The 15295-nt window shown below is 40.5% G+C and overlaps 1 protein-coding gene across 29 annotated transcripts in view; it reads left to right on the plus strand.

Annotated features, from left to right (window-relative positions):
• The window catches only part of dlg2 (discs, large homolog 2 (Drosophila)), a 358023-nt gene that overhangs the window by 272535 nt on the left and 70193 nt on the right, over positions 1 to 15295 (plus strand). For all 29 annotated transcript variants that reach the window (XR_006832625.1, XM_046306955.1, XM_046306960.1 and 26 more), the window contains 3 exons: positions 8251 to 8304; positions 12716 to 12766; positions 14414 to 14538. Coding sequence is in view for 28 of the 29 variants with exons in the window: in XM_046306955.1 (XP_046162911.1) it covers positions 8251 to 8304; positions 12716 to 12766; positions 14414 to 14538 (230 nt within the window). In the remaining variant the exon portion in view is untranslated. The remainder of the gene's footprint in view (positions 1 to 8250; positions 8305 to 12715; positions 12767 to 14413; positions 14539 to 15295) is intronic.

A 15295-nucleotide genomic window follows, 5' to 3' on the forward strand; every position in this document is an offset into this window, starting at 1 on the left:
GTGGGGTCACTTAGAAATGTCCTTGTTTTTGAAAGAAAATTTAAAAAAATTAATCCATTAAAATAACCTCAAATTGATCAGAAATACAATGTAAACATTGTTTATGTTGTAAAGGAAATTGTAGCTGGAAACTGCATTTTTTATGGAATATCTACATAGGTGTACAGAGGCCCATTATCAGCAACCATCACTGCTGTGTTCCAATGGCACATTGTGTTAGCTAATCCAAGTTTATCATTTTAAAAGACTAATTGATCATTAGAAAACCCATTTGCAATTGTTAGCACAGCTTAAAACTGTAGTGCTGATTAAAGAAGCAATGAAACTGGCCTTTAGACTAGTTGAGTATCTGGAGCATCAGCATTTGTGGGTTTGATTACAGGCTCAAAATGGCTTGAAACAAAGACTTTCTACTGAAACTCGTCAGTCTATTCTTGTTCTGAGACATGGAGGCTATTCCATGTGAGAAATTTCCAAGAAACTGAAGATCTCGAACAACGTCGTGTACTACTCCCTTCACAGAACAGCGCAAACTGGCTCTAACCAGAATAGAAAGAGGAGTGGGAGGCCCCGGGGCAACAACTGAGCAAGAGGACAAGTACATTAGAGTATCTAGTTTGAGAAACAGATGCCTCACAAGTCCTCAACTGGCAGCTTCATTAAATAGTACCCACAAATCACCAGTCTCAACATAAACAGTGAAGAGGCGACTCTGGGATGCTATTTGGCATCTGTGTTGGCTCTAAGATAATTTACCACCAGCTGTCTCTGCTGTGGTGGGCCCGAAAACCAGATTGGAATACAGAAATACAGTTGGCACTTAAATTATTTAGCTGTTTGAAAACCAATTTCTCCAGAATTTTGTTTAAGAATAGGTTGGAGATTGGCCCGAAAATTGCTAAGAGCTGAAGATTCTAGATTACTTTTCTCCAGAAGGGGATTCACCATATCAGTTTTTAGTGCAGTGGGGAAAATGCCTGTGTACAGGGATTGAGGTTTGGGTCGCTGAGGGTTGTTACTAACTCCAAAGCGCTCACACATCACTGTACCCGAGAGTGGGTTGGCCTTCCTTAGTTCATCGGAGATTAAATCAGTGGTACGTTTTTATTTACAAGGCCATATTGAGACAGCTCCAATTAAAACTATTGCCTCCGCTCACATGATTGTGTTTTGTTGAGGCCGGTTCAAAGCTAGGGAAAAAAGCTTTCCAGTTCTCTGGTTGGAATGCGCTTCAAAAGGTCCTGAAATGACACAGGCTTGTCCCTTTAAATTAGTTGAAAGCTAGCCTAAACACTATGATGGAAAATTAAGTGGGGGGGCCTGTCAATGTTTTGAACCCTAGTGGCGCCACACGTTCCCAAATCATCTTGCTGTTCAATGTGTAAATGTATGTCTTTTTTTAAACTGTAGTGCTTTGTGTTTTATGTTGTAAATGTGTCTACAACTTTGTGTGCTGTATTTTGGCTTTTTGTGTGCTGTATTTTGGCTTTTTGTGTGCTGTATTTTGGCTTTTTGTGTGCTGTATTTTGGCAACATTTTGTTGCGGCAGTGTCCTAAAAACATTACTGTTAAATTGTGTTATTACTTTACCTGGAAACCTAATGAGAATGTTCTGTGGTGGTTGTTACACATTTTGTGCACAAATTGTTTGTGAACGTTAGAAGAACATTCTAAGGATATTTCATTAAAATCAGTTTCTACAACAACAAAAAATCATCAAAAACATTATTTGAATGTTTTGGGGATGTTTACCATCCTAATGTAAGAAAACCCTAACTAGAACTTGGGAATCTTAGCTAATGTTCTGGGAAGGTTCCCTGTTTGCTGGGTAGACTCTCCTCCCCGGGCACTCCTGAAGGGATTGGATAGGTGTAAGCAACATAGTACTTATTTCACCTTGTCTTCTGATGGGCTTACCCCTATCCAGGGGGGCAGCAGGTAGCCTAGTGGATAGAGCGTTGGGCCAGTAACCTAAAGGTTGCTAGATCGAATCCCCAAGCTGACACGGTAAACATTTGTCGTTCTGCTCCTAGGCCGTCATAGTAAATAAGAATTCGTTCTTAACTGACTTTAGTTAAATAAAACATGAAAAAAAGTCAAATCCAGGAGGGACTACATTGATTTGGGACTACCTTTCTCTCCCCCTCATCTACCTCCCACCATCATTTAAACCATTCTCCAAGACCGACCGCAACTTTCTTTCCTTTGCCGCAACCTTGATGTTTCCCCCACTCTTAATAATCTCTCTCTTGTTCTCCTTCTCTTGATCTGCTTTTGTTGTTGACTGTTTTTACATGTGAACAAATTCTTGTAAATGATAGATGTGTTATTTCTACGCATGGTGCACTACACATAGATTCGCCCTTAAATTATTGAGCAAAATGAACTAGAGCACGATGGCTGCACTGAGAAATTGGAGTACAGGGTTCTCAACATCCCATACTAAAGTAACAGCTTAAGATGTGTCTGACAGGATAAAAGTTTCCCCTTTGTTATGTTTTGATCAGCACCAGTGGTGCTACAGTGCCTTCAGAAAGTATTCACATCACTTGGCTTTTTACACATCTTGTTGTGTTACAGCCTAAATGTAAAATAGATACCATTTTGATTTATTTTGTCACTGGCCTAATGTCAACGTGGAATTATGTCTTCTGAATTTTTGACAAATTAATTAAAAATGAAAAGCTGACATTTCTTGAGTCAATAAGTGTTGAACAACTTTGTTATGGCCTAAATAAGTTCAGGAGTAATAGTGTTTAACATGATTTTTGAATGACTACCTCATCTCTATACCCCACACATACAATTATCTGTAAGGTCCCTTAGTCCAGCAGTGAATTTCAAACACAGATTCAACCACAAAGACCAGGGAGGTTTTCTAATGCTTCGCAAAGAAGGGAACTTATTGGTAGACGGGTACAAATAAAGAAAGCTGACATTTAATATCCCTTTGAGTATGGTGGTTATTAATTACACTTTGGATGGGGTATCAATGCACCCATTCGCTACAAAGATATTGGTGTCCTTCCTAACTCAGTTGCTGGAGAGGAAGGAAACCTCTTAGGGATTTCACCAGGCCAATGCTGACTGTAAAACAGTTACAGAGTTCAATGGCTGTGATAGGAGAAAACTGAGGATGGATCAACAACATTGTAGTTACTCCACAATACTAACCTAAATTGACAGAGAGAATAGAAGGAAGCCTTTACAGAATAAAAAATATTCCAAAACATGCATCCTGTTTGCAACAAGGTTCTAAAGTAATACTGCAAGAAATGTGACAAACCAATTCACTTTTTGTCCTGAATACAATGCGCTATGTTTGGGGCAAATCCAATACAACACATTACTGAGTACCACTCTCCATATGTATCAGCATAGTGGTGGCTGCATCATGTTATGGGTATAATTATTAAGGACTGGGGAGTTTTCAGGATAAAAAAATTAACAGAATGGAGCTAAGCACAGGCAAAATGCTAGAGGAAAACCTGGTTCAGTCTGCTTTCCACCAGACACTGGGAGATTAATTCACCTTTTAGCATGACAATAACCTAAAGCACAAGGCCAAATCTACACTGGAGTTGCTTATCAAGAAGACGGTGAATGTTATTGAGTGGTCGAGTTACAGTTTTGACTTAAATCGACATGAAAATCTATGGCAAGACCTGAAAATGGTTGTCTAGCAATGATCAACAACCAACTTGACGGAGCATGAAGAACTTTGAATAGAATAATGGAACATTTACACAATCCAGCTGTGGAAAGCTCTTAGAGACTTACCCAGAAAGACAGAACTGTAATTGCTGCCAAAGGTGCTTCTACAAAGTATTGACTCAGGGGTGTGAATACTTATGTAAATGAGATATTTCTGTTTTTCTTTTACAATAAATGCGCTCCCATTTCTAAAAACGTGTTTTCACTTTGTCATTATGGGGTATTGTGTGTGGATGAGTGAGAATTTAAGCCATTTGGAATTCATGCTGTAACACAACAAAATGTGTGTTACAAGAGGTATGAGTACTTTCTGAAGGCATTGTAAATGTTCATGTACGTTATTTGCCGAGGAGTGAAAGGCTAAATCATTGGCAGCATAAGTGGTTGAAATAGTTGTTGATATATTCTGCTACATTGTGCAGTCAAATATAAGAAGTTGCCTGCATCCCAAATGGCACCATATTCCATATAGTGCACAACTTTTGACCAGAGCCCTATGGGAGCCATTTGGGATGCAGCCATCTTCAGCAGAAACATTTTCACATTTCATCCCCAACTAATCGTCAGTAATCCACAGACAGTAGCTTGGTGACATTGCCAAGTTATTGCATGTTTTATACATTTGAGGTGGAATTCCGATAGCTAAAAGGGTTCTTATGCAATACAAATTGTACCCTATTCTCTATGTAGTGCAGTACTTTTAAATAGACCCGGATGGAACCTGTTCATAATATGTGCACTTTAAAGGGAATAGGGTGCCATTTGGGACGTGGTATTAGACTTGTAATTAACAATGCTCTGTGTATTGTAGTTATTAACACCTAATTAACCCCAGATGTAGATCAGACCAGGCTCCCCACAGTGAATCCCGATCAGTCCCCTTTCTTGCAGGTTCAGGCTCTTTTTGAATTTGTCTGTCCTCTGTTCCTCGCATCATCTCTCCTTGTGTCCTTCTCAAAACACATTGGAGGGAGGGACTTTGGATCATATCCTCCAATACGGTTGACGAGGAGGTGAGGAGATGCAAGGAATCACAGGAAATTTAGATAGGGCCTCAGACTTAATATGCTTCTCTGAAAGAACTGATGTCAGTATGCACCATTGTCAAGAGAGGAAGACAAAAATTGGTTGGAAATGCAGTCACGCAATAGTACAGTGTCTGTACCCGGTATGTACTGCATGTATTCAGCTGTGTGCACATGACTTATACTTGCACACATGCTGAGTACCAAGCTAGTGTGTGTGTGTGTGCGTGCGTGTGTGTGTGTGTGTGTGTGTGTGTGTGTGTGTGTGTGTCATTACGATGAATATTGCATGGGGAAAATCTAGCTCCTCACTCCTCCCTTACACATAGTGTAAACTAGACCAGTGTGGTTTTATGGAGTCCCCAAAAATTGTCAGCATTCAAGTTTACAACATGGAGCACTTGCAGTACAAAGCAAAAACTCTTACGATGATGCATGTGTTTTGCATCATATGAGGCATTCTGCATCATAAGTTCGTTGTCTGCAGTGAATGCTTGACTGACTTGCACAATTTTGGGGGGGATTGTATTAACAGTGAACTAATTAACAACATACATTGAGTCTAGTATTCCTGGTAAGGCATAAAGGTTTACATTCATTTTCTGCGGGTTAAATATAAACTGCCTTTGAATAATAATCATAATCCTGAATAGCCCCTCAATTGATTTCTTTGAGTGCTGCTCATTTAAATGCACTCAAATCAATCTTCCCCTCTCCCTTTCTCTTTGCACACGTGCATGCACACATACACACATGCTCTCTCTCTCTCGTCCTTCCTCTCCCTGATTGAGAGAGATTATGTGGTTGAGAATCTATGCAGTCAATTAGCAGCAGTGCATTGTAAGCAGAAAGTGTCTCAATCAGAGATATTGATTTACCAACAAACACCATTCTGCCTCAAACATACACACACACATCAGTCTACCTGCTCCAAACAATTTGTAAAAAATATGAAGGAGCTTTGTTTGATGGAAACATCGAAAGGTTTAGTAGAAAAGGCTGAAAGACACTGGAATCACTTGCCTGAGCCAGCCTTTCCCTTTCAGGGCATTCTGTAAGAGTGAGCACCAGAAAGGCTATTGGAAGATAATGTGGAGTCATCTTATTGCTTAGAAGTATCTGGCTGTCAAACACCTGCAAATACAGTGCATTCAGAAAGTATTCAGACCCCTTCACTTCACTAAAATTAATTCAATAAAAGCTTTCCTCATTCATCTACAAGCATTCATCCCCATAATGACAAAGCAAAAACAGGTTTTTAGATTTTTTTTGCAAATTTATTACAAATAAAAAACAGATACCTTGTTTACATAACTATTCTGACCCTTTGCTTTGAGACTTGAAATTGAGCTAAGATTTGTCCTGTTTCCATTGATCATCTTTGAGCTATTTCTACAACTTGATTGGAGTGATTTGGAAAGGCACAGTGTTGCTCTGGCATGCACTGTCAACTGTGGGACCTTTATATAAACAGGTGTGTGCCTTTCCAAATCATGTCCAATCAATTAAATTTACCACAAGTGTACTCCAATCAAGTTGTAGAAATATCTGATTGATGATTAATGGAAACAGGATGCACCTGAGCTCAAGTTCGAGTCTCATAGTATAGGGTCTGAATACTTACAGTGCCTTGCGAAAGTATTCGGCCCCCTTGAACTTTGCGACCTTTTGCCACATTTCAGGCTTCAATCATAAAGATATAAAACTGTATTTTTTTGTAAAGAATCAACAACAAGTGGGACACAATCATGAAGTGGAACGACATTTATTGGATATTTCAAACTTTTTTAACAAATCAAAAACTGAAAAATTGGGCGTGCAAAATTATTCAGCCCCCTTAAGTTAATACTTTGTAGCGCCACCTTTTGCTGCGATTACAGCTGTAAGTTGCTTGGGGTATGTCTCTATCAGTTTTGCACATCGAGAGACTGAATTTTTTTCCCATTCCTCCTTGCAAAACAGCTCGAGCTCAGTGAGGTTGGATGGAGAGCATTTGTGAACAGCAGTTTTCAGTTCTTTCCACAGATTCTCGATTGGATTCAGGTCTGGACTTTGACTTGGCCATTCTAACACCTGGATATGTTTATTTTTGAACCATTCCATTGTAGATTTTGCTTTATGTTTTGGATCATTGTCTTGTTGGAAGACAAATCTCCATCCCAGTCTCAGGTCTTTTGCAGACTCCATCAGGTTTTCTTCCAGAATGGTCCTGTATTTGGCTCCATCCATCTTCCCATCAATTTGAACCATCTTCCCTGTCCCTGCTGAAGAAAAGCAGGCCCAAACCATGATGCTGCCACCACCATGTTTGACAGTGGGGATGGTGTGTTCAGGGTGATGAGCTCTGTTGCTTTTACGCCAAACATAACGTTTTGCATTGTTGCCAAAAAGTTACATTTTGGTTTCATCTGACCAGAGCACCTTCTTCCACATGTTTGGTGTGTCTCCCAGGTGGCTTGTGGCAAACTTTAAACGACACTTTTTATGGATATCTTTAAGAAATGGCTTCTTCTTGCCACTCTTCCATAAAGGCCAGATTTGTGCAATATACGACTGATTGTTGTCCTATGGACAGAGTGTCCCACCTCAGCTGTAGATCTCTGCAGTTCATCCAGAGTGATCATGGGCCTCTTGGCTTTTATATCTTTATGATTGAAGCCTGAAATGTGGCAAAAGGTCGCAATGTTCAAGGGGGCCGAATACTTTCGCAAGGCACTGTATGTAAATAAGGTATTTATGTTTGTTAATTTTAATACATTTGCAAACATTTCTAAAACCTGTTTTCATTTTGTTATTATGGGGTATTGTGCGTAGATTTGTAAAAAAAAACGATATATTAAATCCATTTTAGAATAAGGCTGTAATCGGCCTCCAGAGTTGCGCAGCGTTCTAAGGCACGACATCGCAGTGTTGCGGCTTCACTACAGCTTGGAGTTCGATCCCAGCCTGTCCTTGCCCGGGAGTCCCATAGGGCGGCGCACAATTGGCCCAGCGTCATCCGGGTTAGGTAAGGGTTTGGCCGGGGGGCTTGACTTGGCTCATCGTGGTCTAGCGACTACTTGTGGCAGGCCGGGTGCCTGCAGGCTGACATGGGTCGTCAATTGAACGGTGTATTCTCCGACACTTTGGTGCGGCTGGCTTACGGGTTAAGCGAGCAGGTGTTAAGAAGCGCGGTTTGGGGGGGGGGTCATGTTTCGGGGGACGCCTCTTCTGAGCCCGTTGGGGAATTGGAGCGATGAGACAAGTTCGTAATAACAAAATTGAGGAGAAAATGGGGGTACAATTTTAACTGTAACGTAACAACATTTGGAAAAACTCAAGGGGTCTGAATACATTCCGACGGCACTAGCGTCTAGAGGAAGGCTCTGGAATTCTTCATGATACAGGGTGAAGTCACCACATGATCCAGAAGCTGTCCTTTGGATCCATTTATAGAAAGTAGGACACTGGTGGGTCCAGGCTTCTCTTGCTTTTTCTTATCTTTCTCTCCCCCCTTTTCTCTCTTTTTCAGGCGAGTCCCGCCCCAATAATTGTCAACACGGATACTCTGGAGTCTGTACCTTACGTGAGTTCCTTTTTCAATTTTCGGCAATTGATTTTATTATGTTTAAGTACGAACGGCATATATTTCCATGTGGATTGATTTGAGTGCAAGATGCAACTTCATGCAACCCTATACCCACTTTAAGTAGCATTTACAGGTAAGACTTTTCAGCACTGGTTGTCAATGGCTGAACGTTATATTCTTAAATATTTATCTGGAACACAACATACAGTGTATGGGTAAAAACAAATAAGGCCACTATTGTGAATTATTGATAGTTGTTATAAATAAAACACCTACACAGGACCACTGATTTGTACAGCCCAAAAGCCAGCATTTTGGTTTGGCATCAGAACATTTCTCTTAACAGATATTTATTATTGATGGTTTTTATTTGTTGGCACTGGGACTCAAAAAGTCCTTCAAAAAGCCATTTGGACACAATTTGGAGTGAGATGCTAAATTAATGAGTAAGAGTTAGGGTGAAAATAAAGTATTCCAACTAGAATATTACTGATTACTGCACCTGTACATAGCCCATCTATAATTTAGCCCAAACAACTACCTCTCCCCCTACTGTATTTATTTTGCTCCTTTGCACCCCATTATTTCTATTCTCTACTTTGCACATTCTTCCACTGCAAATCTACCATTCCAGTGTTTTACTTGCTATATTGTATTTACTTCGCCACCATGGCCTTTTTTTTGCCTTTACCTCCCTTCTCACCTCATTTGCTCACATTGTATATAGACTTATTTTTCTACTGTATTATTGACTATATATTTGTTTTACTCCATGTGTAACTCTGTGTTATTGTCTGTGTCGAACTGCTTTGCTTTATCTTGGCCAGGTCGCAATTGTAAATGAGAACTTGTTCTCAACTTGCCTACCTGGTTAAATAAAGGTAAAATAAAATACATAAAAAGAAGCCATAGATAACAGGCAACATTCGCACTGAGCTAAAGGCTAGAGCTGCCCCTTTCAAGGAGCTGGACACTAATCCGGACGCTTTTAAGAAATCCCACTATGCCCTCTGACGAACCATCAAACAAGCCAAGGGTCAGTACAGGACTAAGATTGAATCATATTACAGCTCCTCTGATGCTCATCGGATGTGGCAGGACTTGCAAACTATTACAGATTACGGAAGCCCATCCGCGAGCTGCCCAGTGACACAAGCCTACCATATGAGCTAAATGACTTCTATGCTCGCTTCAAGGCAAGCAACACTGAAGCATGCATGAGAGCACCAGCTGTTCTGGACGACTGTGTGGTCACTCCCTCCGTAGCCGATGTGAGTAAGACATTTTAACGGGTCAACATTCACAAGGCCGCAGGGCCAGACGGATTACCAGCATGCGCTGACCAACTGGCAAGTGTCTTCACTGACATTTTCAACCTCTCCTTGACCGAGTCTGTAATACCTACATGTTTCAAATAGACCACCATAGTCCCTATGCCCAAGAATGCTAAAGTAACATTCCTAAATGACTACCGACTCGTAGCACTTATGCTGGTAGCCATGAAGGGCTTTGAAAGGCTGGTCATGGCTCACATCAACACCATCATCCCAAAACCCTAGACCCACTCCAATTCGCATACCGCTCCAGCAGATCCACAAATGATTCAATCACACTCCACACTGCCCTTTCCCACCTGGACAATAGAAACACCTATGTTAGAATGCTGTTCATTGACTTCAGCTCAGCATTCAACATCATAATGCCCACAAAGCTCATCACTAAGCTAAGGACCCTGGGACTAAACACCTCCCTCTGCAACTGGATCCTGGACTTCCTGACGGGCTGCCCCCAGGTGGTAAGGGTAGGCAATAACACATCTGCCACGCTAATCCTCAACATGGGGTCACACAGGGGTGCGTGCTTAGTCCCCTCCTGTACTTCTTGTTCACCCACAACTGCGTGGCAAAGCACAACTCCAACACGATCATTAAGTTTGCTAATGACACAACAGTGGTTGGCCTGATCACCAACAACGATGAGACAGCCTATAGGGAGGAGTTCAGAGATGCCAGGACAACAACTTCTCCCTCAACGTGTACAAGACAAAGGAGCTGATCGTGGACTACAGGAAAAGGTGTGCCGAACAGGCCCCCATTAACATCAACGGGGCTTTAGTGGAGTGGGTCGAGAGTTTCAAGTTCCTTGGTGTCCACATCACTAACAAACTATCATGTTCCAAACACACCAAGACAATCATGAAGAGGCCACGACAACACCTTTTCCTCTTCAGGAAACTGAAAAGATTCGGCATGGGGCCCCAGATCCTCAAAAATGTATACAGCTTCACCTTGAACTGCATTGTTTGTTAAGGGCTTGTAAGTAAACATTCCACGGTAAGGTGTTGTATTCGGCACATGTGACAAATAAAACTTGACTTGAAATTTGATTTGGGGAAATTGAAGTTGATGTTGTGGCTTGGACTTTGAGCAAATTCTTGGACTTTAATTTTCTAGGACAAGACAGGATAAGATTGACCTATGATCTAGAAATGAATCAAGTCCTATGGGTATGTTCATGTGTTATGTAAATTGTTACATGATGTTTTTACATATTTACACTGCTGAAGAAAGCAGATACAGTATGTTCGGGATCAACTTAAAACTTGAATAGTCCCTGTGAAATCGATTTGTCCAAATAATCAGTGATGCAGAGACCAGCTCGTCAGAAGAATTGTCTTGTAAGCCTCATATCCTATGTTCCAGACAGACGTTGGGGGTGATTATTATTATAAAGGAATGGAAGACACTAATACAAGACTACCATGACAAAGGTTAGGGAGTAACAAGCTACATGTAACTGATTACAAAAAAACTGTGACTGTAATCCGTTAAATTACCAGCAAAAAGATTGTAATCAGATTATAAATGATCACTTATAGTGATCAGAAATTCAGAAAGATTATGCAGATTTTTTTCTCTCAATGACATTCAAATCAGCATTGAAAAAAGGCATGAGTTTAAGTTTGTTCCACCCGAGAGAGTCTGACCACAAATCAGAGACCACTATGATGACACACCAAATGCAGGAATAGGCTTTTGTAGGCTATAGCTATGTCTTCCAATGGTGCGACTGCTGTCGGCATCCAAAGATTATACATTCAATTTGAATATACGCTTGGAGGTAAGGACGACAGCAGTGGTGTAGCCTACGGGCGATATGGATCACGTATTATTGATATCTAAATAGGGGTAGATGTAACATAGTAAACTAAAACCCTGGATACTCAAATTAGTATGATATGTTACTTTTGGTATGGTATGTGTTAATTTGTGGATGTCCATCATCCATTTCGTATTATATGTTACGAATTACAATTTACTAACGTTAAATGTGCCACTAATGTGGCTAGTTGGCTAACGCTAGCTAGGTGGCTAACGTTAACTAGGCTAGGGGTTGGGTTGGAGATTCAGGTTAAGTTTAACACCCACCCACCCATCCATCACCCCAAAACAACCGCAAGTAACCTTCTGTCTTATGCAACCGTACCCAACGTAACTTATTATACTAATTTGAGTCTCCCGGATTTCCGTTTACTATGTTACGTCTAGTCTAGAGACCAGGCTGGTGTATTTTAACCCAATAATGGTTGAATTGAAGAAGTTTTGAACTGCCTGTAAATCATTGATTTTCGACCTGTGGACACAGCCAGTGCATAGTGTGGATCCCAGCGTATGGAATACATTTTGAGGGAATTCGTCCCTTCTCAACTCCTCTGTGGGATTGTGCTCCACATACTGTCAAAAACGAGTTTCATTTTAAAAAGACCATGAGTGGTGGTTTTATTTCTCAATCGAATTTGCGTGGATACAAAAATATTGTCCATAGTACTAACGGACACATGCTCAAACTCATACACTTTTAAAACTCTTAAACAGCTGCAAATGATCTAGATATCAAAGTGTCCATTAGGCTTATAATACAGCAGGTGGCATTCATATTCTTGAAGACCAAGGGGTATTCAATTAATGGGAATAACTGGAGATCTGACAGACTTAGTTTTGTAAAGATATAGCCAAATTGTATTTTAATTTTATTTGAAGTAGAAAGCAATGGGTTAGAAGAAGCCCACATAACCCATAAAGTCAAATGCAACATCCATTTATGGCCAGCTATGCAAACTCTAACATTGATTTATCCTGCTATAGATGTCCATCAATTGGGAATATTTATTTTCGTAATACCTCTTAAGATCAAAGTAATCTAAAAGTAACTAAAATCAATCAAATTACATTACTGAGTTTGGGTAATCCCAAAGATACGTTACTGATACATTTTGGACAGGTAACGAGCAACTAACAGATTACATTTAGAAACTACCCAACCCTGACTATGCTCACACGTCTGTAAATAGGAAACTAAGTAATGTACTGGGTATACATAATTGATTTTAGATTTTGTTTTCCCACAGGTGAACGGGACAGAAATTGAATATGAGTTTGAAGAAATCACGCTAGAGCGGGTGAGTTGATAAACACACGATCAGAAAATACTCTATTTAAAATTACTGGGAGAGGACATTACAGTCATTTAAATTGAACGAGGGATGCCATATCCTGTCTCATGCTCATCTCAGACATGTCCCATAAAGGGCTTCATAAACTAGGAAGTGTAATCGTTGAATGTGACAGGCAGGATAAGTTAATAGGCCAATATGTTTCAAATGATATTGACCCCATACACCTGTTACGGGAGGAATAGAAAAACAAGAAGCTAACTGATACTATTTTGAAGCTGCTGGAGAAGCTAGATGACTCCACAAACTGAATAACAGAATAACAAACTGTGATTGCGTCACCATTTTTATTTCAAATTGATGCATGAAGAGGAAAGCCTGGGGTTACTGTGCCTTTGACAAACTTAAACCGGAACCCGTTTTACTTTCCACTAAAGCTAATTGATCTTAGCCAGACAAGCTAGAGTAGCACAAACATCCAAGTCCTGCGGGTATTTTGAGCAGGCCAGCCCTTAATTGGGACATAGCATTTGCATGACAAAAGCCAGGGCTAACATCCCCAAGGCTCAGTGGCCAATAAGAGGCTTAGCTTGGCTGCTGAATTACATTTTGACAGCTAGAAAAAAAGGATCCTTGTGACCTGAAACAATAAACTACAATAGGAAAAGGTCCGTTCAGCCAAAGGAAGTGATAATTCATCCAACAGCGGAGGCTGAAGCATTTGGTGCTTCACTGCACAGCTCACCCTTTGACAGGCAAGAGCAGAAATAAACAGGGTGGCTTTAGAGTGGCTCATGCTGACTCTGCATCTGTGTATTCAGGCTTCACCTCACAGGACCCTTTATCTATGCACTCCACTTCCATTGCCCTATCTAGCCAATGGGCTTTGATTATGTGTGCACTTGAGTGAGCTAGCTATCATTACTTCCATCGCAGCCTGGTTGAGCTGTGTCCGTCAGCTCAGCCTACAGGGTGAATGTTTAGTCAAGAGATGCCCCTACTAGGGTTGCAGAATTCCATGAACTTTCAATAAATTCCTTGATTTTCCAGAAATCCTGGTTAATCTTGGTTTCCTGCTTATTCCCACCGAATTCCGGCCAACTGGGATTTGGGAAGAAACTGTGAATTTCTTGAAAGTTCCCGGAATTTTGCAACCGTAGACCCTACTCCCATCAACTAGCAATTGAATCAAAGCATCCACATTCATTTTGTAAACGCGTCGAGGGGGATATGGTCATAAAAATGATAGAGCTTTGTTGTTGTACACAGAAACATTGTCTTTGAGAATTCTGCTTTCGCCTCTGTATTATAGTTATGAAGTCATTTTCTGGGGACTCCATTGCGGTCAAGCACAAACTTGAAAATTATTCCATACGAATTAATCCGTACGAAATGTATTATGCAAATTAGATAGTTTGTTGAATTCTGGGAAAACATGCTCCTGCAAGACAATCGCTAAATTGTCGAAGGAATTTTTAAACGTAGAGTTAGTTATGAACTTAACATTTTAAGTGTGTGACCCACGAAGCTGAACAGATATTGTATTTTTTATGTTGGATGTAATTTAGGATAGTTTACAGGTTAGCATTTATAAGGAATAGAAGTGTAACATTACTGCGAGATGTATTATTCATTGTTCCTCATGCTCTACAGGGGAACTCGGGGTTGGGCTTCAGCATAGCTGGAGGGACAGATAACCCCCATGTCGGCGATGACCCAGGGATCTTCATCACCAAGATCATCTCTGGTGGCGCGGCAGCAGAGGATGGCAGGTTAAGGTGAGTGCTATAGATCGAGCCCTTTTACAACTGAAATCTTCACTGAAGACATTGAGTTGGCAAAATGCTCTGGTATAAATGCTGTCAGAATGGATGGCTCGAGGACTCTCATCTATCATTGGATCTAAGTATATTTGTGCCATGTTTTGAAGGCTTTATCCTATAACAGAAAAGCTGGAAAGGTTGTTTTCAGATTTTTCCCGAAATGTTATCTTACTTCGAGGGCTGTTCTTTGACAATTTGTTACAGAGATCTCTGTTCGCATTGTCTTTGTTCAACGGTAACTCTCCATGGGATTGCATTCATTCCAGAAACTACCCCGAAACACCTCTATATAAATCTCACATGTGGTACTACATACAGCAGACTACAGGTAACTGGCAAAATAAAGTCAGTAAATGAGGGATACAAAGTATATTGAAAGCAGGTGCTTCCACACGTGTGGTTCCTGAGTTAATTAAGCAATATAACCAAAATTACATCCAACATAAATATACAATTTCTGTTTACCTTCACACACTTAGATGTTAAGTCCACCACTGACTCTACGTTTAAAATACATTTAGAGATTCTCTTGCAGGAGCATATTTTCCCAGAATTCCACATACTTTCTCATTTGCATAATACAATTTATTATTATAATAATAATAATATAATATATGCCATTTAGCAGACGCTTTTATCCAAAGCGACTTACAGTCATGTGTGCATACATTCTACGTATGGGTGGTCCCGGGGATCGAACCCACTACCCTGG

The sequence above is a fragment of the Oncorhynchus gorbuscha genome, linkage group LG16 (genome assembly GCF_021184085.1).
Source record: "Oncorhynchus gorbuscha isolate QuinsamMale2020 ecotype Even-year linkage group LG16, OgorEven_v1.0, whole genome shotgun sequence".
Taxonomy (NCBI): Eukaryota; Metazoa; Chordata; class Actinopteri; order Salmoniformes; family Salmonidae; genus Oncorhynchus; species Oncorhynchus gorbuscha.